The sequence below is a fragment of the Argopecten irradians genome, chromosome 8 (assembly GCF_041381155.1).
Source record: "Argopecten irradians isolate NY chromosome 8, Ai_NY, whole genome shotgun sequence".
Classification (NCBI taxonomy): domain Eukaryota; kingdom Metazoa; phylum Mollusca; class Bivalvia; order Pectinida; family Pectinidae; genus Argopecten; species Argopecten irradians.
The window spans coordinates 35,106,448-35,132,561 of record NC_091141.1 but is presented as its reverse complement, the minus strand read 5'-3'; the positions used below and the strand labels follow the sequence as shown (position 1 = coordinate 35,132,561).

At 33.8% G+C, this 26,114-nt stretch overlaps 1 protein-coding gene across 2 annotated transcripts in view; it reads right to left on the bottom strand.

Moving 5' to 3' along the window:
- Positions 1-26,114, bottom strand: part of LOC138330220 (fatty acyl-CoA reductase 1-like) — a 38,517-nt gene that overhangs the window by 9,475 nt on the left and 2,928 nt on the right. Inside the window, exons 2-10 of one of the 2 annotated variants that reach the window (XM_069277676.1) lie at positions 16,744-17,117; positions 12,813-12,833; positions 8,952-9,200; positions 7,586-7,692; positions 3,110-3,287; positions 2,689-2,733; positions 2,076-2,262; positions 1,508-1,589; positions 507-596 (exon numbers count right to left, since the gene is read on the bottom strand). In XM_069277676.1, the coding sequence (XP_069133777.1) occupies positions 507-596; positions 1,508-1,589; positions 2,076-2,262; positions 2,689-2,733; positions 3,110-3,287; positions 7,586-7,692; positions 8,952-9,200; positions 12,813-12,833; positions 16,744-16,950 (1,166 nt within the window). In that variant the 5' untranslated portion in view covers positions 16,951-17,117. The remainder of the gene's footprint in view (positions 1-506; positions 597-1,507; positions 1,590-2,075; positions 2,263-2,688; positions 2,734-3,109; positions 3,288-7,585; positions 7,693-8,951; positions 9,201-12,812; positions 12,834-16,743; positions 17,118-26,114) is intronic. The other variant, XM_069277678.1, reaches the window with a different exon arrangement.

Sequence of the window (26,114 nt, the reverse complement as noted above, 5' to 3'; positions counted from 1 at the left end):
CTTGCGTAAGAAATTTTCCAAATATTCTCATCTTTATTGTATCTTATTTCTATTTTTCAAATTTATTAGTCAAATGATTAAATTTAGATTTTACATAACAATAACAGGGCTCGAATTTTACAATTTTCGTCACTTGTTAAAAATAGCAAGTGCCTTAAATTTGTACTTGTTAAAATGTATTTTTACTTATAATTAAATATCCATATGTAAATTACAGTTTTTTATATATAAAATCATTTATATCATGTATAATGTTGTGAGATGAAAAGGTACATAATGTATATCAACAACATTTTAGTAAGAACTGGTCCCCATATTTTCCAATATAACAATTTTTCACAATCAATATGCCATTTTTACAGTTGTCCCTGATAAAAACCACTTGCTAAATTAAGCAAGTGCATATTTTTTCACTTGCTATTCTGGTATATCTACTTGCAAAAAGCAAGTAAAACAGCCTGAAATTCGAGCCCTGAATAATATGATATGATGGATGATGAACGTACCTTGGTCTCTTTCCCATGAGGCAGTAGCCCATATCAGCGAAGTATGCTGGTATCATGTGACTCACAAACACCCAATAGTCATGGAGCATGCTGTAAAATAATAAATTGTTATTTTAGACGGAACTAAATCTTTCGTCCAGGAAGTCAACATTTACATCATGGACCATTTTGTAACAAAAGGGAATAACTCTTAAAAGATGAAGATATTTTATTCAGATAAAGATTGCACGCACATCTACAATGAATAAGGATTATTGCTATACCAAGTTTCTTCAAAATCCCTCTAGTAGTTCAGGAGGAGTAGTCGGTTGATCCCCCCCTCCCCTAGTTGTGGACAGTATAATATAAACATAAGCCAAAGTATTTAATAACTCAAAGATTTAAAGTGAACAGTCGGGCAATGATGGCTTAAGTCAGTAAAAATGGTGTGAATGTATCCAGTATAATTTCTTATGAAATGGAAAAATAAAATCTCTCGTCAAAATCTGTCTGCGTACGAAGATATTAATTTAAAGTATAGGAATTCTAAAACGTACTCCCAACTGACTATGTCCGTGGTTACATTTCCACGCAGCCTCGCTTTCAATGCTTTCAACTTTCCTTTACTTTAATGGTCAGAACTGGGAAACGTAAGCAGAACTTGGCCGTCGTATTAATATGTGAGAACTTTTGGAAGGCCAATGAATGCATTTAGACTGGTTTTCTTTGCCCAACTATTCACTTTAACTGACTTGATATCATGGTTAAACTTTAACCTAAATTTTCATAAACCAAAACATTTTTTTTACCCTGTTTCAAATACATAAGTATGTACATTGTAAATAAATCATATTAATACTTTGAAATTAATTCATATTCCATTTGTCAATGTAAGTTTGAAAATTCTGGCTATCATTTTAACTCCTTGTTACAATATCTGTCTCTTTGAGAAATGATTAAACCTCAAAACATCGTGTGAATGAGTCAAACAGCGTTTATTTCTGAAACATACACCGCCATACCTGTTCATAGTCACTCTGATCTTTGGTCTCCTAAAGCAGGAATCAAGCGGCACTTTTTTCCAGAAGTTCATCACAACGCCCTCTGTGAAAATTAAAGTTTATAAATCAACTGTAAATACTGACACAAAAATCGAAATGAATCATAAAATGCACAATAAAGTGGACCTAGTTATCCTGAATACATAAAAGGAGTCTTTCCTGTCCAAAGTATATATCAGTTTAATCATAGGGTTATCTCCCCTTGACCAATTACCAAACTCTTGTTGAATTTTAAATCTAATGACTACTTTTTATCTGAATTTCCTAATGATGCAAAAAGGATGATTGAATGATAAAGAATACAACAGGTCTCAATTTCAAAAACATTCCTTGACTTATAAATTCTCCATTGGCAAAGCATAACAGAAGTTGAAGATTTTTTTTTTTCAAAGTAAAGGAACTATTATATTGTAATGCTTTCCTATAGGGAATTTTAAATGAAGATATTTCCTAAAGTCAAGAAATGTAAAGAAAACTGAGTCCAGGATGACAGAGTTGGCCCCCTTAGTTTGGAGACGGCGATACATACCCATTTCTCCCCAGGTAAATGGGTTGGTACCCCCCGTCGTACAATGGTAAATAAGAGTAGAACTGGGCTTGGCGACAGATGTGTACCACGCCACGGCTATCATCATATTCACTGGTAGGTCTACCGGGACAATATCTGCCACACAGCGGAAGTCACCCTTCACTGACCGCAGGATTCCTTTACCAGCCTGTAACAGGGCAATAGGTCAAATATTCCATCTTAAAGAATAATACATTTTCAATGAATACAAATACTCACACAGACAAGTCTAGTTCTAAGGATTATGACACTGTCCTAGACTGAACTTTTTGCTTAGCCAACGAAAAATGACATTTTTGTAACATCAACTGTGATTGGCAAAATCTAAACTTAAGACTGTTTAGGACTCCTGTGGGAACTTTGGACTCATCAAAATTTGCATTAAAATTTATGTGTTCTGACCTCGCATTAAGTAGCTATATATAGTAATTGCTGCATCCAGTGATGTCATTTTATCATTACGTCACAAAATGAAAGTTATGATTAAAAGTAGTCAAGAATTTTGTAAATCTAGACATTCGTTTAAAAATGATTTTTGTTGTTGGTATTTGTTTAACTTGACTTAATTACTTACAGCGATGTATAGTCCACTTGGTCCATTGTAGTTGTCTATCCATCCCTGAAACATGGAAGTATATTCTTCAATTTTGCTGTTTAGTAATTATAAGAATAGAATGATATAAATATATATAATCATATAGCATTAAATAGCTTTATTATAGCACTAACAGTTCACACTTGATTTATAGTAATTTCATCAATTTAAGAAATGAGTAACAATGTTTTATTAAAAATAGTATTGAAAAGTAAAGGGCCAAGGCGTCACCCTGACGTATACCTTTATTCTACAAAATCTAAATATAGTAATATTATTCATTTTGCAAATTTTAATACACAGTTTTTTTCATGGTATCTTTATTGCTTTAAAATTTGTATTTAAGACCTAGAAGACAAGCTGAACATGTGTAATGCAGCAAATGTGAATGAAAATTTACCGGGTAGGGTTCTTTCCAAGACGCGCCCACTATGGAGGGACGGACAATGGCTAGAGGTAGATCGGACCCTTCTTTTACCAGCAAATGCTCTCCCAACTGCTTAGTGTATGTATATGTGTTGGGTTTGTTCCCGATCAATTTTGGGGTGATCTTCTCGATCATTTCGTCGTCCATCCATCTGCAAGAAATAAATATCCATTACACTGATTACTGATGCAATAGGTATATCTACCGTATTTGACCAAATATACGCCTAAGGCACGTAAAAATTGAAAAAATAAGGGGGCGCTGAACAGAAACAAATTTGCACATAATCAATTTGTTAAAGAAAATAAATAAATAAATAAACATGAACGTTTTTATTTTTTAGTCTGCATTTAATTCAAGGCTAAGTGAAATTGAGGCTTCTATAAGGGGAGGCCTAGGTGCTTATAGGGACAGGGGACGCTTATTGAGTCGAATATTGTATATGAAAAAGATGGTTTATGGAGCCACAAAAGAAATTTGTTTTTTGGAATGACTAAAACGGCTTCTACAAGGGGAGGGTGCTTATAGGGACAGGGGACGCTTATTGAGTCGAATATTGTATATGAAAAAGATGGTTTATGGAGCCACAAAAGAAATTTATTTTATGGAATGACTAAAACAGCTTCTACAAGGGGAGGGTGCTTATAGGGACAGGGGACACTTATTGAGTCAAATATTGTATATGAAAAAGATGGTTTATGGAGCCACAAAAGAAATTTATTTTTTAGAATGACTAGAACGGCTTTTACAAGGGGAGGGTGCACGTGCTTATAGGGACAGGGTGCTTATTGAGTCAAATATTGTATATGTATGTTAAAGATGGTATATGGAACCACAAAATAAATTTATTTTTTTAGAATGACTAGAATAACTTCTACTAACAGAATGCATATCAATACATGAATGTTCCAGCGCCTACTACTCTTTATCACTGTCAGTATGTATAAAAAAAATGGTCGACCGTGACGATATAATTTGGCCCATTTAACCTTGTAAAGCCATTTTAAGTAGGTAATATCACTTTATTTAATGGGGTCCGTCTATAATGGGTACAAGAAAACAGTTGTGATATGAAATGTATGCTTGTATTCATCTCTGAAGATTTTTTGTAGATTAAAGAGAAACTTGGGTGTCATTTAGAGGTGAATTATAATATATAAGTAGATGGAGCCTAACAAGAATAGTGTTAAGAAGAGAGTGGTTTTAAACATACAAAAATTTTTGACCACATAAAATGAAGGCCATCAATCTCATGTCCATCTTAGCCTTTATATAAATTTTGGATAACAATAATTCTACCATTACCCGATTTGTGTTACCATATATGTAGTCCACCAGTATATATATCACATTTTACTGACACACTTACACTAAATCTAATAATACACATTTGACACAAATGCTATAGGCTTCAGATTTTCCCCATTAGCATCATGTTATAATGTATACAATCCTAAAAATACTTGTTCATGTTTCCATTAATAACAATTCATGGAAACCATAATATTTTTCTTAACGACATTTCCATTAGCATCATAATACAACCATTCACATACAGGGCAAAGTTTCCATAAATAGCATCAATTCAGCGGCAGTCTTTTTAACACTGACTGAACATGATCTGATCATCCTACATGCACGAGGTGTAGGCAAACTGCACTATTCAATGGGTGTTTAGCTATGTCAACAATATCAGGAAGAGCCTCATTGTGTATGTGCCATTGTGTCTATTCTTCCTAGAGCTCTATATATAACTGCCTAAAGGTGTACTACAACTAGTTTACTAGTTTGTCAGCTATTGAAATGTATTCACAGTTTAAGACTTAATTTTAATTCTTCTCTAGATTCACTCTTTAACTTAATAAATGCCACACTTTTACTAATTTGTATTCGATCATTGATTATTTAAATTCTGATGGCTATTTTTTCAAGATTTGAGCTGTAGTGATAATGGAATAATGCTTTCTTAAGTTGGTGGATAATTTCATAGCATGCGAATATATTTTCTTTTACCCAACATTCAAAAGTTCAAATTGATGGACAATTCATAGCATGAAAATATAATTTCTTTTACTTAGCCTTCAAACTGTTAATTTTGCATTAACATTGTGATATTTTAAGAATCTGCACTGTGCATCCATCTATAGCCTTACAATTAAATATTAGCATATTGAAGATTTGCACTTGTTAATTAGCACCATATGATATACTTAGGGAGATTTGATGAAAATCAACATTAAAAATTTTGATGTTACTAATAAGTGCACTTATTATATAATATACCATATTTATCTTGTACGTGGGAATACCCGAGGAAAATAGGTCAGGCCCATGTTTATTAGTCTACATATATACTTACTCAAGATCTTCTATTAGTCGCTGTGGGTTGACGGGAGGATTTTGGTATTAGACCTACATATACATGTACTTATGTGAGAGCGTCTATTAGTGGCTGTGGGTCGACGGGAGGATTTTGGTATCAGACCTACATATACTTATGTGAGAGCGTCTATTAGTGGCTGTGGGTTGACGGGAGGATTTTGGTATCAGACCTACATATACTTATGTGAGAGCGTCTATTAGTGGCTGTGGGTCGACGGGAGGATTTTGGTATCAGACCTACATATACTTATGTGAGAGCGTCTATTAGTGGCTGTGGGTCGACGGGAGGATTTTGGTATCAGACCTACATATACTTATGTGAGAGCGTCTATTAGTGGCTGTGGGTCGACGGGAGGATTTTGGTATCAGACCTACATATACTTATGTGAGAGCGTCTATTAGTGGCTGTGGGTCGACGGGAGGATTTTGGTATCAGACCTACATATACTTATGTGAGGGCGTCTATTAGTGGCTGTGGGTCGACGGGAGGATTTTGGTATCAGACCTACATATACTTATGTGAGAGCGTCTATTAGTCGATGAGGGTCTATAGGAGGGTTATGGTATCAGAACTACATATACTTATGTGAGAGCGTCTATTAGTCGCTGAGGGTCGACGGGAGGGTTATGGTATCAGGCCTATATATACTTACTTGAGAACATTTATTAAATTAGTCGCTGTGGGTCGACAGGAAGGTTATGGTATCAGGCCTATATATACTTACTCGAGAGCATCTATTTTTTAGTCGCTGTGGGTCGACGGGAGGGTTATGGTATTGGATCTATATATACTTACTCGAGAGCGTCTATTAGTCGCTGTGGGTCAATGGGAGGGTTATGGTATCAGACCTATATTTACTTACTCAAGAGCGTCTACTAGTCTCTGTGGGTCGACGGGAGGGTAATGGTATCTGACCTATATATACATACAAGAGAGCATCTATTAGTCTCTGTGGGTTGACGGGAGGGTTATGGTATTGGACCTATATATACTTACTCGAGAGCGTCTATTAGTCGCTGTGGGTCGACGGGAGGGTAATGGTATCTGACCTATATATACTTACTCGAGAGCGTCTATTAGTCTCTGTGGGTCGACGGGAGGGTTATGGTATCTGACCTATATATACTTACTCAAGAGCGTCTATTAGTCGCTGTGGGTCATCGGGATGATTATGTTATCAGACCTATATATACTTACTCGAGAGCGTCTATTAGTCGCCGTGGGTCGACGGGAGGGTTATGGTATTGGACCTACATATACTTACTCGAGAGCGTCTATTAGTCGCTGTGGGTCGATGGGAGGGTTATGGTATTGGACCTATATATACTTACTCGAGAGCGTCTATTAGTCGCTGTGGGTCGACGGGAGGGTTATGGTATCAGACCTATATATACTTACTCGAGAGCGTCTATTAGTCGCTGTGGGTCGACGGGAGGGTTATGGTATTGGACCTATATATAATTACTCGAGAGTCTATTAGTCTCTGTGGGTCGACGGGAGGGTTATGGTATCAGACCTATATATACTTACTCGAGAGCGTCTATTAGTCGCTGTGGTTCGACGGGAGGGTTATGGTATTGGACCTATATATACTTACTCGAGAGCGTCTATTAGTCGCTGTGGGTCGACGGGAGGGTTATGGTATCAGACCTATATATACTTACTCGAGAGCGTCTATTAGTCGCTGTGGTTCGACGGGAGGGTTATGGTATCAGACCTATATATACTTACTCGAGAGCGTCTATTAGTCGCTGTGGGTCGACGGGAGGGTTATGGTATCAGACCTATATATACTTACTCGAGAGCGTCTATTAGTCGCTGTGGTTCGACGGGAGGGTTATGGTATTGGACCTATATATAATTACTCGAGAGAGTCTATTAGTCTCTGTGGGTCGACGGGAGGGTTATGGTATCAGACCTATATATACTTACTCGAGAGCGTCTATTAGTCGCTGTGGGTCGACGGGAGGGTTATGGTATTGGACCTATATATACTTACTCGAGAGCGTCTATTAGTCGCTGTGGTTCGACGGGAGGGTTATGGTATTGGACCTATATATACTTACTCGAGAGCGTCTATTAGTCGCTGTGGGTCGACGGGAGGGTTATATATCATTTCTTCTATAAAAGGTTTATCACAGTTAGCATAGGCAGTGGACATGTGGAGGAAAACCTGGAACAGAGCAAAATAAAATACTAAGATAAATTTCGTAGAAATGGCAATCCATAAACTGATGCTGCTCAAAGTAAATCATACACTAAACAAGAGCTGTTGAAGAACAGCAAAGCTCGCCTATTCAGAAGAAGTTGATGTTCAAATATTTACTATTTAAACATGGAAATATGACAAATTAACAGACTCAAAAAAACCCTAAAGGGCCCCAAATTGGTTGTATTATCACGTTCAGCATCCATACACATTACGAAAATAAAATCATAAACATTTATGATGACTTAAGCTTAAACAATAGACAAAAAAGAAACTTGCTCAAAAACTTTAACACGGAAATATGACAAATTAACAGACTCAAAAACCCCTAAAGGGCCCCAAATTGGTTGTATTATCACGTTCAGCATCCATACACATTACGAAAATAAAATCATAAACATTTATGATGACTTAAGCTTAAACAATAGACAAAAAAGAAACTTGCTCAAAAACTTTAACATGGAAATATGACAAATTAACAGACTCAAAAACCCCTAAAGGGCCCCAAATTGGTTGTATTATCACGTTCAGCATCCATACACATTAGGAAAATAAAATCATAAACATTTATGATGACTTAAGCTTAAACAATTGACGAAACAGAAACTTGCTCAAAACTTTAACGTGAAATGGGACGCCAACGCTGACGCTGACGTCGACGCCGTGGTGACAACATTAGCTCGCCCTATTCTTCGAATAGGCGAGCTAAAAATTCTGATCACAAATTCATAAAGTAGCAGACTAAGAATAATTATGGGATGGAAAAAGCTGTCTAACAAAACATTTCTGAAAATCTATTCGCTATTTGAAAATAATTTGTTTATTTTTGAAAAATTGCTTGTTTCCATTTCTGGATCTGCTGGCAAAGCTTACTTTAATTTGTTCAAAAAAGTTGTCATTATTAATTGTCATTATTAATTTCAAGCTTTTGAATTCTTTGATTCATACAATTTTGTATTTATTTCAAAAAGTTTGATATCACAAAAAAACCCAGTAGAAGTAGAAACTTTGTTACGAAGTTTAGAAAAATCATTTTATATTTGTTTCAAAAAGTTTGATAAATAGAAAAAAATGTTAACACTGTCAGGAAAAATTTCTTCATGCATTATATTTCAACAACCGTGGGGTCATGAATGCATTGTTAACTTTATCATTATGTATCATAATATATAATTCATCAAAGCAACACCTGTAGCTATAGGCTATGAAAAAAGACATTTTACCTCTAGGTGTTTAAACTTCCGACAGAACTGCACCATCCGCCGAATACCAAGGAGATTCATTTCAACTGCGACACGGAGTGGCTCATCGAACCTCACTGTTGCTGCTCCGTGGAATACAACATTAACTTTTTCCTGAAGGAGTGCGGCATCTTCCTCCGAGACGCCTAAGCCATCTAAAGATATGTCTCCACTGATTGGCTGAATCTTTTTATGGAATTCTGGTTGTTCGGTACGTAATTTCTCGAATGCCTAAAATCAGAAAGACATATATTAGATACCTATATAGTTTTCTGAAGTTACATCAAGTCTCAAACAACAGCTGATCATAAAATACTTTGTATAATGGACAAACCATAGAAAATGCTGCCTCGCGATATAAACTCATTCAACCCTGAAGACACATTTAAGCACTTCTAAATCAAAGACTAGACCAGTATTAATATTTTCAGATTTGAGATTTCATTGATGTTTATTCTATCATTTTGGCATACAATACTATAACTTCAACTTCAGATCATGATTGTAACAGAAAATATGCTGAGAAAATGAGAAAAGATAAAGTTTAATTTTCTAATGACTGCAATATAATTCTTGTACATTATCAAATGCTAAGAGTGATAATATAGATAAAATTAGTTAATGCTTTCAACTGAAAAATAAGCTTTATTTTTTTATGCTAATTAACTCTTTGTACAATATCAGGCTAGGGAACGTTGCCACACTAAAAAATGGTGCTGGCCTGGTCAGACCATACAAAAGTAAACAAATTAATTAAACATGCCACTTTTTTTTTCAAAATCTTCCTTGATCGTTGAATAAATATGGTACCAAAAATGTCCTTGTCTGTTGATATATATACAGTATACAATATATCTATGTTCAGATAAGCCCCAGCTTTGAACTATAAACCGCTTTTCCTATTAAACATCTATGTCTGTATATAATTACCTGAGCTTTCCCGAGCCACACAAAACCTAGTAGGTACGTATAAATAGGCTTTATCATAGCTATGTGTTATGTACCACATACCATATTCACAGCATGCCTTATATTGTACATTGTAAATCACAATCAGAAGGTGCATGATCAAACTCAAAACTTAAGCCTGTTCATTTTAAAAAATGTAAAAGTCATGAAGTGTCATTAAATGTTTTTAATTAGTGCTCATAAATTCATGCAACAATGTGTTTGAATCTTTATAATAATAAATATTCAAATTTTAGATAGCTTAAAACTTTGAAGTATTCTGTAACATATTCATCTCAGCAACATTCCGATATAAAACTATTAATGTATCGATAGATTCAATATAATTTTCTATTGATTAATCTTTTTCATCCTTTTAGGATATATAGGTATACCTAATAATTAACCTTATATATATATATACTCAGACGGCAAATCTGAGGAAGGGTTAATGCACTTCATTTCCAACTTTGATTCATATACATATTTATATGTGACAGCTGGCAAATGTAATCCATCAGTCGATCATCAGACATATTATACATGTATATAGACACAGTTTGTATTTATATTTTTATTAATTTCCTCTCAGACTGAGACTGTATTCATTTAAATGGGGATGGAGAATGAAGCAGAATTATATTTTTGTATATTCCATCTTTGCAAAGCATATTACAGAGTTAACTCCCTTGCGAATAGGTATATCTAATGTAACATCATTATATTTTGTGAGAGAAATTAACATTGTTTTCTCAGAAATGTATGACATTAAGCTCACAAACACATGATGTCACAATCCATTCCTACCGCAAGGGCAGATAACTTTATAATATGTAAATACAGAATATATGTAAGCAGTAAAGAATATACACAGCGTATCATTTTAATTAGTAATTATATAATTATAAACAGTAAGCAGTATAATGAAGCAAAATCCCATCTTTTAAAGCCATTTCATGATCAGCACATTGTAATTGCAAGAGGCCAATACGGGAGTTTTGAGATCCCAAAACGACGTGTGTAAAGTACAATTAACCGTCGATTAGTCCCACCTTCCGGTGATTATGACGTCACGAAACTCACGTCAAATGACAACGTCATAATCACCGAAAGGTGGGATTAATCGACGGTAAATAGTACTTTACTCACGTCGTTTTGGGATCTCAAAACTCCCGTATTTGATTTGCATCTTCTTAGAAGAGAAGTCTTCCAGAAGATCTTCCAGCATATATAAATAGTATGGAAGAGCTTACAGATTGAAGCAGATCTAGATGAGCTATTATATATAAATTATTATCGAATAGATGTTGTGATCTAAAATCAAAGAAGGCAAAAGGTTAACGTCGCTTCAAATTTAAATGTATCAGGTATTGAACAAGAGTTACAAACGCTCTACGATTGAACTCATTGACCCCTGAAAATTCATAATGAACCCTTCTAGCCTTTGATTTAGAAGAGTTCAAATGTGTCTCCCGGGGTGAATGAGTTAATTAAATAGCTACAATTAAGCTTCAGTGAAGTGGCGTGGATCACGATACTTCAGATCATCATGGTCAACAAATACAGATCATATGATATAATTTAGAAGTATTTCATTTTGTAAGATCCATATTCCTTTAGCCACACTACACGTAACTATCAACAAAATTTCAAGTTAAATTCGACTCCGATATTGTTAGTATTTGTAGATGTAGTTGAAATTAAGATATATTAAAGAGTTTATAATGGTTTTTTTATAACTTTGATACAACAGTTGCCGAAAGTCGATACATGTAAACATGCCTTCATTTTAAACTGGTCGCCATAGAAGTTACGATTATTGGCGAACGGAAGTCGGAAAGTTCATGACCCGTTTTCGGAAGAGTTCGGACAGACGTTACGTAGTTACGGTATAATCACATGACGTTCTCGGCAACGACGTTACAATGTTGGCTAACTTCGGCTTGTTTGACTAAGTGGGACCCACCTTGCGATGTTTAATATTTATTTGATGTTTTATCAAATATTCCGAATCATTACCACTCATCTTGACTTCGATACAGTCCTGTCTCTGCATGATTTACAAAAGGATTTTTTTTCAACATTCTTCTAGGTCATGAAAAAAATAAAAAAGATACGGATATTGGGCCTTTAAGCACCAGCACCATTTCAGCTATTTCAAATTAAAAAGCTTTACAATGATTATAATTAAAAGCACATGTTTAAGTTATTACAAGCAAAAAAAAAAAAAAAAAGCATGCAATTATGCAAATATACACAGGGTCAACATCAGAATAGGGTTAACTGTTTTCTGTATAACACACATACATGACAAGAATTTTTATACCAAATTACATCTATAGAGGTGCAACAATTCATCGTAATTTGCTTCAATTCACGATACTATCCTCACGATATGATGTTTGAAACATCAATGCTGTTTTGATTGATATACGTTACACAATAATCATAAAAAATATATATATATAAAATGTGTTTAGTCAGTTAAATATTACAGTTGAAATATCATTTAATAAATAAATCAATTTTGGATTGAAATATCACAAAATTAAATCTCAACACAAAGTGGCTGTTACCTGTGTTTTTTAAAGAAAATTTAAATCGAAGAGCACAAATGAAATAAAGAAAAATGAACTTAAATTACAATTATTCTGAATTAAACATTATCCTCTTAATCAAAAATATGTGAAATAGAATATTCGTACCATGAGACATCTATCGCGATACAAAACGTATCAAAGCATTTTGAAATGTATCATTGCAGCTCTAATAACATCCAGATAACTCGAAAATGGTTACCAGAAATTAAAACTACTGTGCATATATAACAACAAATGAAATCTGTTTGACACGCTACTGTAATTATATAAGACTCTCCGTAAAGCTAAATCTTACCGGTATCTGCAACCAATCAGTCTGTCCAATTTGAAAGATGGAAGTGAAGGAGAAAAATATAAAATGAATGGAAAAAAATTTGAGTAATTATAACTTGAACTGTCGCCAGATTTAATTGGACAAGTTAATACTCCCCGCTGCACAAATTTAGTAGTAACTTCATTAATATTAAGTTACATTGCAGAACCCTATTTATAGTTTACTCAACTCCCCTTTATGTCAGGGTTCTGTGTACCAAATTTTATCGAAACCTGTCAAGTACGTACTTTAGGAGGAGTTTGTCGGACAAATTTAAGTTGTGTCTACAGATCTATACAAGCTTTTAAGACAGACAGACAAACAGACGACCTACATGCAGATTCCAGTACATACCGGTACACCCTTAGCTTTGTTGCGGGGGTATAATTTAATTATTTCTTATATGACATATATATGTCTGAATATGAAATGTATGTACTCACATGACGATAAGATGTAAATTCAATTACCAATTTGTCATACAGGTACTTTAATTTTCTGGGCTCAGTTTCATGAGCATTCCTTAATTTTAAAGGAATTTGAATCCCTTAACATAAAATTCTCCATATATAAAATTTAGCATTACAGTAGTTATCAGAAAGAATCTAAACTGATTAATTATAATTAAAAGAGCTTTGCTTAACATCTGTAATACTTTCCTAATAAAATTTCAAGTTTTATTATTAAGGAATTGATCAAATTCCTCATAGATATAATTAAGGAATGCTCATAAAATTGGGACCTGTAGATATATATATGTATATATTTCAACGATTGTTGTAACTCTAGATCTATTGCAATAGTTTTCTGTTATAACATATATGATAATGCATCAAACAAATGAAGGCTAGAAAAAGAAAATGCATTGTTTCTGGGAATAAATATATATACAGCTATAAATTAATGTTAAAATCACCGCCTGTTATATAGCTATGCGTATCTACCATGCATGTCTAAACCAACAAACAAATAGCCAAACACGATTATATATAATTATATCCAACAAAAATAGCGACCAAAAAAAAATTTGTAAAAGCAAAATATCAAATCAGGCACGGAAGAAGCCTTTACGGATTAATTGCATAAAACATTGCTGAAGCAAAAAAATGAATAAATAAACAAATAAAAATATATTAAATAAAATCATATATAAAAAAGAAGGCTAACCTAGGCCTGTATTAATCCTAATTTTTTTTTTTAAATGGTAAAACTGGAAACATGTACATATTTAGTTATTTGGCCTATCAATTCTCAGTACAGAAAAAAGGGAGATAACTCTATTTTTTCACATTCATATTTTTTAACATGAATTCAATATATTGCATTCTGAAAATTCATACATTAATTATTATAGCTATGTTACTTCTTTTATTTTGTCTAGCATTAACATCTCAAGCAAAATGTTAAAATCTAAAGATAAATTAATTTAGATTCAAGAATACAATGTACATAAATAAAATACAACAATAAAGAAAGAAAACAAATATGTGAAAAACTCTACAGAAATAAAATTTAACTCTCTTTTTTTAAATAGAAAATTCAATATTAATTTATTGTGGATTAAAACTTAAAATTGAAATATTTAATATTTCAATAAATTGGTCAGGTTTGATGGCATGAGCATGCATAATTAGTTTTTACATTAGGGTGCATATGATCAGTGACTTTTCAGGGTATTTTTGGGATAATGTTTTTGTTACAATTGGGAATTTTTAATCACGAAAAGAGCAGTTTTGGGGAAAAGTTACACATCAATGAACATGGTATTATAGGTGATGATTAAATATTGTAAAACAGTAAATTAAAACTGTCAATTTATCAAAAGGTGACGACCATCACAACAGTTTCAGAGCGCACATGGTTTAAATTTGTTTTTCGATTAAACGAGAGGAGAGATTTCCGGGATTTATTTGGTTTTCAGCAATTTGATTTGGGAATTTTTCATTGTAATTGGGAAAAAAATAGGGGAGTTTGGCATTTGGAATTGGGTCGTTTACCGACCCCAGTTATATTTAATTATATAAGGAGAAAAATCACTGATGACATAGTAATTAATGCTCATTACTTTGTGATTTAATGAATCAGATATCTATATCTAATGAATTAAATGTATTAATTTGTGAGTCATCGCCATTATCATTCCATACAAGAATATGTACGTATACCTCGACCTTGACAAATTGACAGACTTAAGCGTGTGTGTATACGGCGTGTGTGTATACGTATAGATGTACATGTCAGCATGCATGCATCAGTACTATTGCATCCCTGACCTTATTTAACGCACGATTATCTCAGATACTCGATCGTATTATCAGACCGTATATCTTATCAAATATTTACAATGTCAATATTGGAAAGTTACGAACTCATCAGAGGAGCTGTGACCATGATCAAGGACAATATACACTTAACATTTATATATATAGTACTAGTGTAAAGATGTCATCTAGCACACAATGTTATCGGAGTATTAATGTTTCTGGCGTGAAAGTTCTAAAGTACATGTACGATTTAAATAACATTAAATTCTTGGTGACCAACTTAACAGCTAGCTAGCTATAGACATTCATGATCAATATCATATTTGTAACAGCAGTTTAAGATTTTCCAAGCAACTATTATGTTTGCTTCTGCACTATTTTTCAGGGTTTGTCTTTACTCTGTATATAATAACATGTCCCTAGCTATAACATTTAAATTTAACTTTTTGTGGAACCCAATTTTATCCGAGATAGGTCCCATTTGTATTGGAACAGCAAGCGTATAATCAAACCATGATTTCTGATTTCTACTGGTACAATTCAAGCTTTGGTTCATCGACGGTATATTGCCAACAGTTCTAATTTAAGCATGTACTAATACCAGTTACAGCTAGCTTTATACCAAATTTTCCTTAAACCAGCAGCTAAAACTTATAAATGTTGATAAAACGATGATACTAAAAAACAAGAGGCCCATGTGCCTTATAATTAACGGTCATCTGATTATTGGCACAATACAACATAGTCGTTTAAAGATTTTAGCCATTTTGACCCCTGTGACCTTAAATGCAGGTCAAGGTCATTCATTTGAACAAACTTGGTAGCCCTTCATCCCAGCATGTTGCAGGCCCAATATGAGTATCCTGGGCCTTCTGGTTCTTGAGAAGAAATTGTTTTAAAGATTTTAGCTTTTTTGACCCCTGAGACCTTGAATGAAGGTCAAGGTCATTCATTTGAACAAACATATATGTTAACCCTTCATCCCAGCATGCCACAGTTCCAATATCAGTGCCCTGGGCCTTCTGGTTGCTGAGAAGAAGTCGTTTAAAGATTTTAGCCTTTTTGACCACTGTGACCTTGAATGAAAGTCAAAGTTATTAATTTGAACAAACTTGGTAGCCTTTCATCCCAGCATGCTACAGGCCCAATATCAGTACCCTGGGCCTTCTGAATCTTGAGAAGAAGTTGCTTTAAGATTTTAGCCTATTTGACCCCTGTGACCTTGAATGAAGGTCAAGGACATACATTTCACAAAACATGTTAGCCCTTCATTCCAGCATGCTACAGGTCCAATATCAGTGTCCTTGGCCTTCTGGTTGTTGAGAAGAAGTTGTTTAAAAAATTTTAGCCTCTTTGACCCCTGTGACCTTGAATGAAGGTCAAGGTCATTCATTTGAATAAACTTGGTAGCCCTTCATCCCAGCATACTACAGGCCAAATATCAGTACCCTTGGCCTTCTGGTTATTGAGAAGAAGTCTAAAGAAGTTTAAATGAACCTTGAATGAAGGTCAAGGTCATTCATTTGAACAAACTTGGTAGCCCTTCATCCCAGCATACTACAGGCCAAATATCAATACCCTTAGCCTTCTGGTTATTGAGAGACGGTGCATGATGAAAACTGTGTCACATTCAGCAGCTAAATACATACCGATTTTTCTACAAGTTCTCGACTTCGTTGATCAATATCCTGTGAATTTTTTGGTCGCATCAATAAGTACAATGTTCCAATCTCTGGACAACTCCGTAATAATTTCTCAACAAGAACTTTCCCCAAGAATCCGGTGCCTCCTGTGATAAAAACATTTTTCCCAGCAAAATAACTTGCAATATTAGAATGGGTTTCTCCTTCCTCCATTTTGCTTTTTATAGAATAAGTATGTATGACACGTTTAAAACTATTTCGAACTTGTTCCCGACGTTTTTTTTAGATTTATCTGGTCAGCTTTGGGGATCAAGGTCGTCGCAGTCACAACTGTTGTAATCTATTTGATGATTTGTCTGTCCAATGGTGTTTAATCCGGCCTGAAATGAACAAAGGGTTAACGTTATACATAAGGACAGGTGGATCATTTATTCAAACATTCGACAAGGTGTAAATAAATGCATCAAATGAAGGATATATATATCTCTTGAGAGGCCGTCCGTGGCAAAATTGGCAGCCATCTTGTTTTTCCCATTGAAACAATGCAAAAATCTACATCTTTTTTATAAAGATATTATATATCTACTCAGCATGTAGTTTTCAATTTGACCCCCTACGACTTGTATTCGTCTGTTCTGATATTTTCAAAAAATTGGAAAAAATTGTGGTCATCAAGCTTTAATTGATATTTTCAAAAAATTGGAAAATTTGCCCAGTGGCATATATATTGGCAACGTAAACAATGCATTATAAAGAGTCTTGTATTATAACAATTAATGCATATATAGTCCATAAGCATTTGAACATATAATATAGATCCTAATTAAGATGCAAGTGAGTTATGTTTATAGACATCATCATAATCATATTCATGTACATGTATATATAGTTGAATTGGTTTTCTTCATTATGTACTAGATCTAGCGGATACAGCTGGCTATAACTGTCCAAAGCATGCAGCCACATCAAAACCCAGCACATCCATAATTAATCATAGGTCTTGGTTATCAACATATTTAACAAGTCAAACAATCAATTAAAATCTAAACCTTAAAGATGCTCCACCGCTGACAAATGGTATTTTTTCACTATCAAAAACAGGAGCAGACGATTTAGTATTTTTCTTCAGTTACAAAAGTTACTTACTTTACAACATACCACCGTTAAAAAGTTTGAGCTTCTAATTTTGATTCAAAATATGAAAAATAATAAATTGCATCCTGAAAAAAATCTGTGGCACTATATCCTATATGGAATGAAGTACTGATTGGGCATGCACCAAAGGCGAAATAAATTATTTTATATTATTTTTTGTTTTAATCAGGCATATATGTTCAAATGAAGAATATCATTTATGCTTTGTCGGCAGTGGAGCATCTTTAAAACTATTGTTATTGATTGAAAATAATTATAGATAAATATTATAATAGATCACATTATTTATATACCATATATATTATAATATTATAACGACCATTCTCTATACATCTTCATGATTCAAGGTGTGTAAATCCTGTGCAGGAATATAGTTTATCGTTTGTCGTATGATCTACCTCACCTATCTTTTATCTGTAACATTATGCAGTACATATCACCTGTACATACATATATACATATTACTGATATATATAAATCGGTCTCCTGTAAGTGTGATCAAGGCCAGAGTAAGTTTCCATGCATCTGTTTTCAGCTGAACCTATATTTAAACCTAAACTACTGGTATGATATATAAGAACCAGGTTACCATGCGCATATTTAACACAATAAGCAACATTAACCCAATTAATCCCTGTACATGTAAGTCCCCCCCCCCTTCTTTTGAAGCCTCATTTTTACCTACCATATTTCAGCTGAACCTATATATATATAGCTACTTAACCTACTACAGTATATATATTTACAAAAAGCAGACTACGGTATTCAACCCAATAAGTGCACCCCCCACTCCTTCTGAAGCCTTGATTCAATTCAACTTACCTCAAATCAAATTATGCAGACTGATTTTTTTTCTGTGTATGTTTCTTTTAAATCATTTGATTTTCTTTTCCAAATTGGCAATTCATGGCTTACTTTGTGCCATACTTTTATGAACACCATATTTTATCAATTTTTTAGTCCCCCGCCCCTCTCCCCCGCCCTTATTTTGTTCAATTTCGGGTAAAACACAATAATGGGCTCACCTATGTTGCACTTGGGGGTAAAATTGAACATTCCAGAATTAAATGAAAACTATTTCATATTAATGACTAATATTCAAATATTGAAAACAGCGACGGTTTTGAAATGACTTATGTTGAAGTCAATTTTTTTTAGTGTTTTATTGGGGTAACCCAATACCAGGTTACGGACACTACTAATGCAATATACAGATAATCTCTTCAAGCATCATGCATTTTAACAATTTTATTTCTTCTAACATGTGTAGCCATATTAAAATAAGGTTTATAAATTTACTTGGTCTGTTGAAAATGGATAATCTCCAAGCAAAAACAAACTTTGTGGTACATCCAAAATTCGTCATTCAAAATGTTTAAAAACATTACAAACAATTTCCTTACAAGCATAATTATGGCCATATAAAAACTTAAAACAATAAAAGAAACACCAGCCCTAATAACAAATCACAAATATTCAATTTAGATTGGTAAAATTAACGGTAGAAAATAATCTACATCGAAATATCTGGTAGGGTTACGGACACTACAGAAAAAATTATTTTTTGTTTTATTATTTCTAATGGTAAATTATACATAATTTCTTCATTATTTAATTGTGCTGCAAACACATTTATTTGTTAATACATTATTTTATCAATGGCCATTGACATATATCTTAAACATGCAGATTGATTACTAATATAATAAAATCTCAAAGATACAGTTTAATTATGTATTATTTTATACTAGATTAAATTACTTGTATATCATTCAGTTCTACATTTTTATTTGAATCTCAAATCAGAAAATCTGTTTAACTACAATAAAAGAGGCATTTAATTCACTTAAAGGACTTGTTGCATTACAGTAATTTACTAAAATCTATATGATACATATATACAGTGTATATACATGTACTTTTAACTTGAAATATGAGTTTTTATGAATAATCAACATCTAATTACTAGATATTTTTTTCTAAAAATGAATTATGTAGATCTCTTATAACATCAAATGACTTAGATTAATTTGAATTACTCTAGTGTTTTTATGCTCCCTTCCTGCAAATGTAGTCGGAATTGGAACAATTTTATTTTTTCATTTGTTTGGTGTTTTTGCTTGAGCCAAGTATAATAAGTACCATTTCTTTTCATCATACTAATCAGGACTTGCTACTCACTATCAACTGAACTCAAAAATAGTCAAAGAAGCACATTTCTTAATCATCATTTAATGACATTTGTTTTTTCAATTTCGGATTTTCTTAGGTTTTCCAGTTGATGATGTGATGTTTTAGCTGTCTTAATTTTTTCAAATTTTGCAGACTTATCCACTTTCTTTCATGATCTTCTTTAGAACATCATATACATGCATGCTTTTCATAGTCATTTGATTTGGTTATTTCAAAGTCTTGCAGATCATTTTTTCATTTACTTAATTCCTGCATGGTCTGTTCTTGAGTACTTCCAGTCTTCCACCTCTCGATCTTAGTTCAAACTTGGTCTAAATTGAAGAAAAAAATTATTTATATCAACTATACTTATTAGATTGAAATAACATAAGGTATACTTTTATCATATGAAGTAACATAAATATTCATAATCTTAAAAGATAATGAGAAAAAACTTTAAAACACTACTTGTTTGGAAGGTCTGACATTTTTGGTAGTGTCCGTAACCAGTGACATATTGATCAAATGTAGGTATCTTGTAAATAAAATCTGAAATGATTAATGTTAAATGTATTTTTTCCATGTATCTTGTGATCAGAAGAATGATTCTAAAAATCATTTATAGTAAAATTGTCAAAATTTTCTTATTCATATTTCAATTAAACTTAATTTTCATACCAAAAAAATCCATAACCAGAGAGAAAATCTGTTCACTAAAGTATTTGTGAAAGATAAATTAAGGTTAAAAACAGATTTTGCTATTATTCAATCAATAATTGGTAATGTGTTGTACTAAAAACTCATAAAAATACTCATATCAGAGCTCTTATAAATAATCAACAATATGGTTACGGACACTACATTTGTTCCATGTGACAAGTTTTACTTACCTTCAAGCAAAATATCCACAAATTCTGCAGTATATGGCCTCAGGATCTCCTTCAGATGTCTTCAGAAAACCATATGCAGCTTTCAATGCCTCATTACTTGGCAACGTGTGTGTTTGAAAAACCGGAATTTTCAGGACCCACACGCAAGATGTTTTCGACGTTGTTTTGCTTGATAGCTTATTTAGTCAAAACAATATATAAAGTGACATACACTTTCAAAAATATAAAATTTGTGGTGTACATTGTTTAATTTTTAGATATTCTACCAATAAAATGTGTCAAGGGTTTGTTATACACTATCTGAAAAACATGCAGTTAGAAATCAGGTTACGGACACTACAGCAAAATTGTAGTGTCCGTAACCTTCACGACCCTGTAGTTCTAAAGCAATACTCATAAGGAAATTTATTTTTTTTAATGTTATGGTATATTAAACCAAGTAGTTACTACACACAAAAAAAGAAATAGATCTTCAAAGCATTATATAGGAATAATGGTACTGGTTACGGACACTACATATTTTTAACTTTTTCTTTTACAGAGGAAAAGTGCCTTGTAAAACTTCTTTTTTGAAAAAAATCGAAATTTTTTTGCTGTATCATTAAATTATTACTAGTTGCAAGTAGGACTTAGCTATAAAATCCATAGTTTAAGTATAAAATTTATAAATTTCTAGGCTATAACATGGGGCAAGTTTTGAAAGGTGAAAACGCATAACGAAGCAGGTAGTTAAAACAAATTAGATTTTCATCGCCATTTTTTATTGTATCATTATGAATGATACATCATTTGATTCATAAAAGAATATCCTATCTGTTTTTATTTTAATCTTTGCATTAAACCTATTTTACAATGTGTTTATTTGGTCTAGCAAAAACAGGTTTTTTTAAGTGCAACAGCATAACGTCGAAAAATGGGTCATTTTCAGCATTTCCTCTTTGCATAACTCAAAAACTATCAAAGCAATTCTCATGAAATTTGGAACACAGTTACAGTGCTATTCACATTTGTTGAAAATGGTTAACAAATTGAATGAACTTAGTAATTGAAGCTGGTATGACTGTATAACATTGGATAGTTTTAAAAGAGCCCTTTATTGTGTTTTACCCGTTTTCAAGTGCCTTATATAATTACATGTAGTATAGGTTGAAATACACACCACATCAATATAATTATAGATCGAGTTTCAGCAGAAAATGATGACCAAGCACTTCTATCTATCTATATATAGTTATATATTACAACAATTAAGCTGAAGGTAAGCTTGTTTGTACCAGCTGTGCACAAATCAAAGGTATATTTTTATTTCCTATTGCCAGATTATAGACCTCTACAATATACAATGTACATACATGTATATAGATTGGATAACCAGTGTTTTTCCTGCCTATATATTTGGGGCCGAAATAAGGCCCCATTCCCAATTGTATTTCTTGCTATTTTTTCCCAAATCTGTGTTTTAATTTCCCAAATCAGTGAGTTGACGCCTATTTTGTGCGACGAAACTGAACAAGAGGCCCAGAGGGCCTGTATCGCTCACCTGGTTTGTAATGCCAAGTAATGTTCTGAATACAAGTTCATTGTTTCTTTTCTGAAGGAATTTGAATATTTACCTCTAAATCCCCTATTGGGCCCTACTTTTTCTGATCCAGGGGGTCAAAGCCAAAATTTATACAAATTCTGTTAACCCCAAGGATGTTTCTGGCCAAATTTGGGTGGTACAATCCATGCAGATCTCTCGGACAAGTAGCAATTTTTAGGATTTACCTCTATTTCCCTTATTGGGCCCGCCCCTCCTGCCCCCAGGGGTCAGAGCCAAAATTTATACAAGTTCTGTTCCCCTTCCTCTAAGAATGTTTCCGGCCAAATTTTGTTACAATCCATGCAGAACTCTAGGACAAGTATAGTGATTTATAAGATTTACCTCTATTTCCCCTATTGGGCCCCGCCCCTCCTGCCCCACGGGGGTCAGAGCCAAAATGTATACAAGTCCTGTTCCCATTCCCCCCAAGGATGTTTCTGGCCAAATTTTGTTACAATCCATGCAGAACTCTAGGACAAGTATAGTGATTTATAAGATTTACCTCTATTTCCCCTATTTGGCCCGCCCCTCCTGCCCCAGGAGGGCTCAGAGCCAAAATTTATACAAGTTCTGTTCCCCTTCCCCAAAGGATGTTTCTGGCCAAATTTGGTTACAATCCATGCAGAACTCTAGGACAAGTTGCGATTTATAGGATTTACCTCTATTTCCCCTATTGGGCCCCGCCCCTCCTGCCCCCGGGGGGTCAGAGCCAAAATTTATACAAGTTCTGTTCCCCTTCCCCAAAGGATGTTTCTGGCCAAATTTGGTTACAATCCATGCAGAACTCTAGGACAAGTTGCGATTTATAGGATTTTCCTCTATTTCCCCTATTGGGCCCCGCCCCTCCTGCCCCCGGGGGGTCGGAGCCAAAATTTATACAAGTTCTGTTCCCCTTCCCCCAAGGGTGTTTCTGGCCAAATTTGGTTACAATCCATCCAGAACTCTATGACTAGTAGCGATTTAAAGGAAATGTTGACGGACAGACGGACGGACGGATGGACGCCGCGCCATGACATAAGCTCACCGGCCCTTTGGGCCAGGTGAGCTAAAAATTACGGAAATCCCAAGTCTGAATGTTGTATTTTATTATCTATTCTTACACTTGATTCTTAGACAAGCATAATTTTCTATTTCTACCTTTTCCAAAATTTCTATAAACACCGTTTAAATTTTTCAATTCCTACATTTATTGCAAAAATATTCCCAATTTTCACCAGGTGGCAATATCCCAAAATACCCAGGAAAAACACTGATAACTAACGTCACCTAATATGTCATTTCCGTCTTTAAATATGATCAACAGTATAGCATTCAGTTGCTGAATTACATCTTTTAAGTGACAATGACACATTAAGAATTAATTTTAATATCAATCTTAGATATATATATATTTGGCCATAAGAAGCAGAGTTTGATTACTCGAATTTACATATTATTGTACATAAGAACAGCTGATTTTTTCCCTTGGGAATTGACTACATCATAATACTATGCAATTTAGCAGTACATTGAAATCAGGTCACAATTACTTAATCTATAAGATTTTAATAAATTCAAAGGTACAAATTTAGTTAAACTAATGTGTCTCATATATATTGTGACAAAAACCGGACCCGGGTGCGGTATTCCTAAATATTCCTTGGTAGCGTGCAGGTAGTACCCAGCACCCAGGTCGCAGTTCCTGTCTAACCTTATATTTTGTATGATCCGTAGGTTAAGACTACAAGTCTCAACGATTGCTTATCCGGAATGATCCAGTATAATAAAAGACTCAAGCCAGTAATAAAAATTAAAGAATATATTATATAACTGAGAAAGTCACAACATGTGTTAAATAAGAATGATAATCTCCATAATTCCAGTAATCTCACAGAGGCTAAGAGCCGTACTCTTGAAACTTATGAGTCTTTCCTGAGAAATCGACTACTGACATCTCACAGAGGCTAAGAGCCGCACTCTTGAAACTTATGAGAGTCTTTCCTAAGCTTGTCATAAAATACATATATACAATGATAACTCATAGAGGCTAAGAGCCGCACTCTTGAAACTTATGAGTTTCATATCCTATAACCAAATAATCCAAGAAATAAATACTTAGACAACTCATAGAGGCTAAGAGCCGTACTCTTAAAACATGTGAGTGTCTAATCCTAACTTAAAAAAAGTAACCAATTTAGTCTGGCGCTATTATCCTGCGAGAGCGTAGTGACCGCTCGCTGGTACCGGTGAAACAGAAGTGGCGAGGCCCTGTGCTCACCCCTATTTATAACCTTTGGGCCTCGGGCGAGGCTAGGCCGCCCGCTGATTGGCTGAAAGCCTCGGTTGGCCTGTCTCACACCCGAGACCTTACGCAAAGGAACTATAATATAATCCCTCCGATACTATAAAAATACACATCGTATACAATGCATCTGTACCTAAATCAAATACACAAATCTTCATAAACAATAAAACGATCTAATTATAATAACAGACATTCTTAACAATATTTCTACAACGAATACACTCGAAACGCCGATTAAGTCATTTTTCACAAGTTGTCAGCGACGAACACATGAATGTCAACAACCACATTTACAGCTAAATAAAGTCGTCTAACAATGAAATCGACAGTATCTCAGCGAGATAACTAACACATGGGTTTGTACATTCATTGATTTACATGTAATGTCGATTACTTAATCTTATATTGAACACATTCCACACACTAGTCATGTTTGTGTATTGACGGAAAGATCGAGATCGTGACGTGATGCACTCGTACATTATTTCAATCACTCTCGCATCTTAACAATTAATTCATACAATGCAATAACTCAATGAATAACAATCTTCAGCATTTATATTTCTATGCCCACAGCATAAAACTGCCACGCTACGTCCTAGCGCTATTTATGTCAGAATCTTCAAATATTCTCTACCACACAGTATCGTTTATGTAAACTGGAACACCTCGATCCGATACCTGATCGGATATATGCCCAAACCACAGGCCACTAGGCCTATTTTGTTACATTATATATCTGAATTCATTTTTTTTTTTTTTCTTGAAGTAAAATTACTTGACCCATACCAATCTATAAGCAGCCCCTTTATTATATTCTTACGGTAATATTATTTATGTGTGTACATTTTTAATGCCTTTTGTACCAAGTCTATCCTAGCTAGAGTTATGAGGATCCACAATTTTTTTTTAATTACAGGTAATTGTTTTTGACCTAGAAATATTAACCCAAAGTTGTAGTTAAAATCGCTTGAGCAGCTTCAGAAAAAAACATGATTATAGTGATATTGTTAATAAAATGGCACAGATAAAGGGACAATTAGGTAGTTTAAATAGGTCATATAGAGTTGATCAGTTGATCTCTACTGAACTAAATTAAATAGATTGAGTAATATAAAGCATTTAAAACAGTACTTGATTACAGCTATCTGATAATAATTAGTGTTATCTTTAACATCTTTACATTTGCTGCATTCAGGCATTTAATACATTCACAATGGTACACACTAGTCTACGCATATAGCTATAATAATTTTATATACTGTACGTATGTATTTGACCTAATATACATATA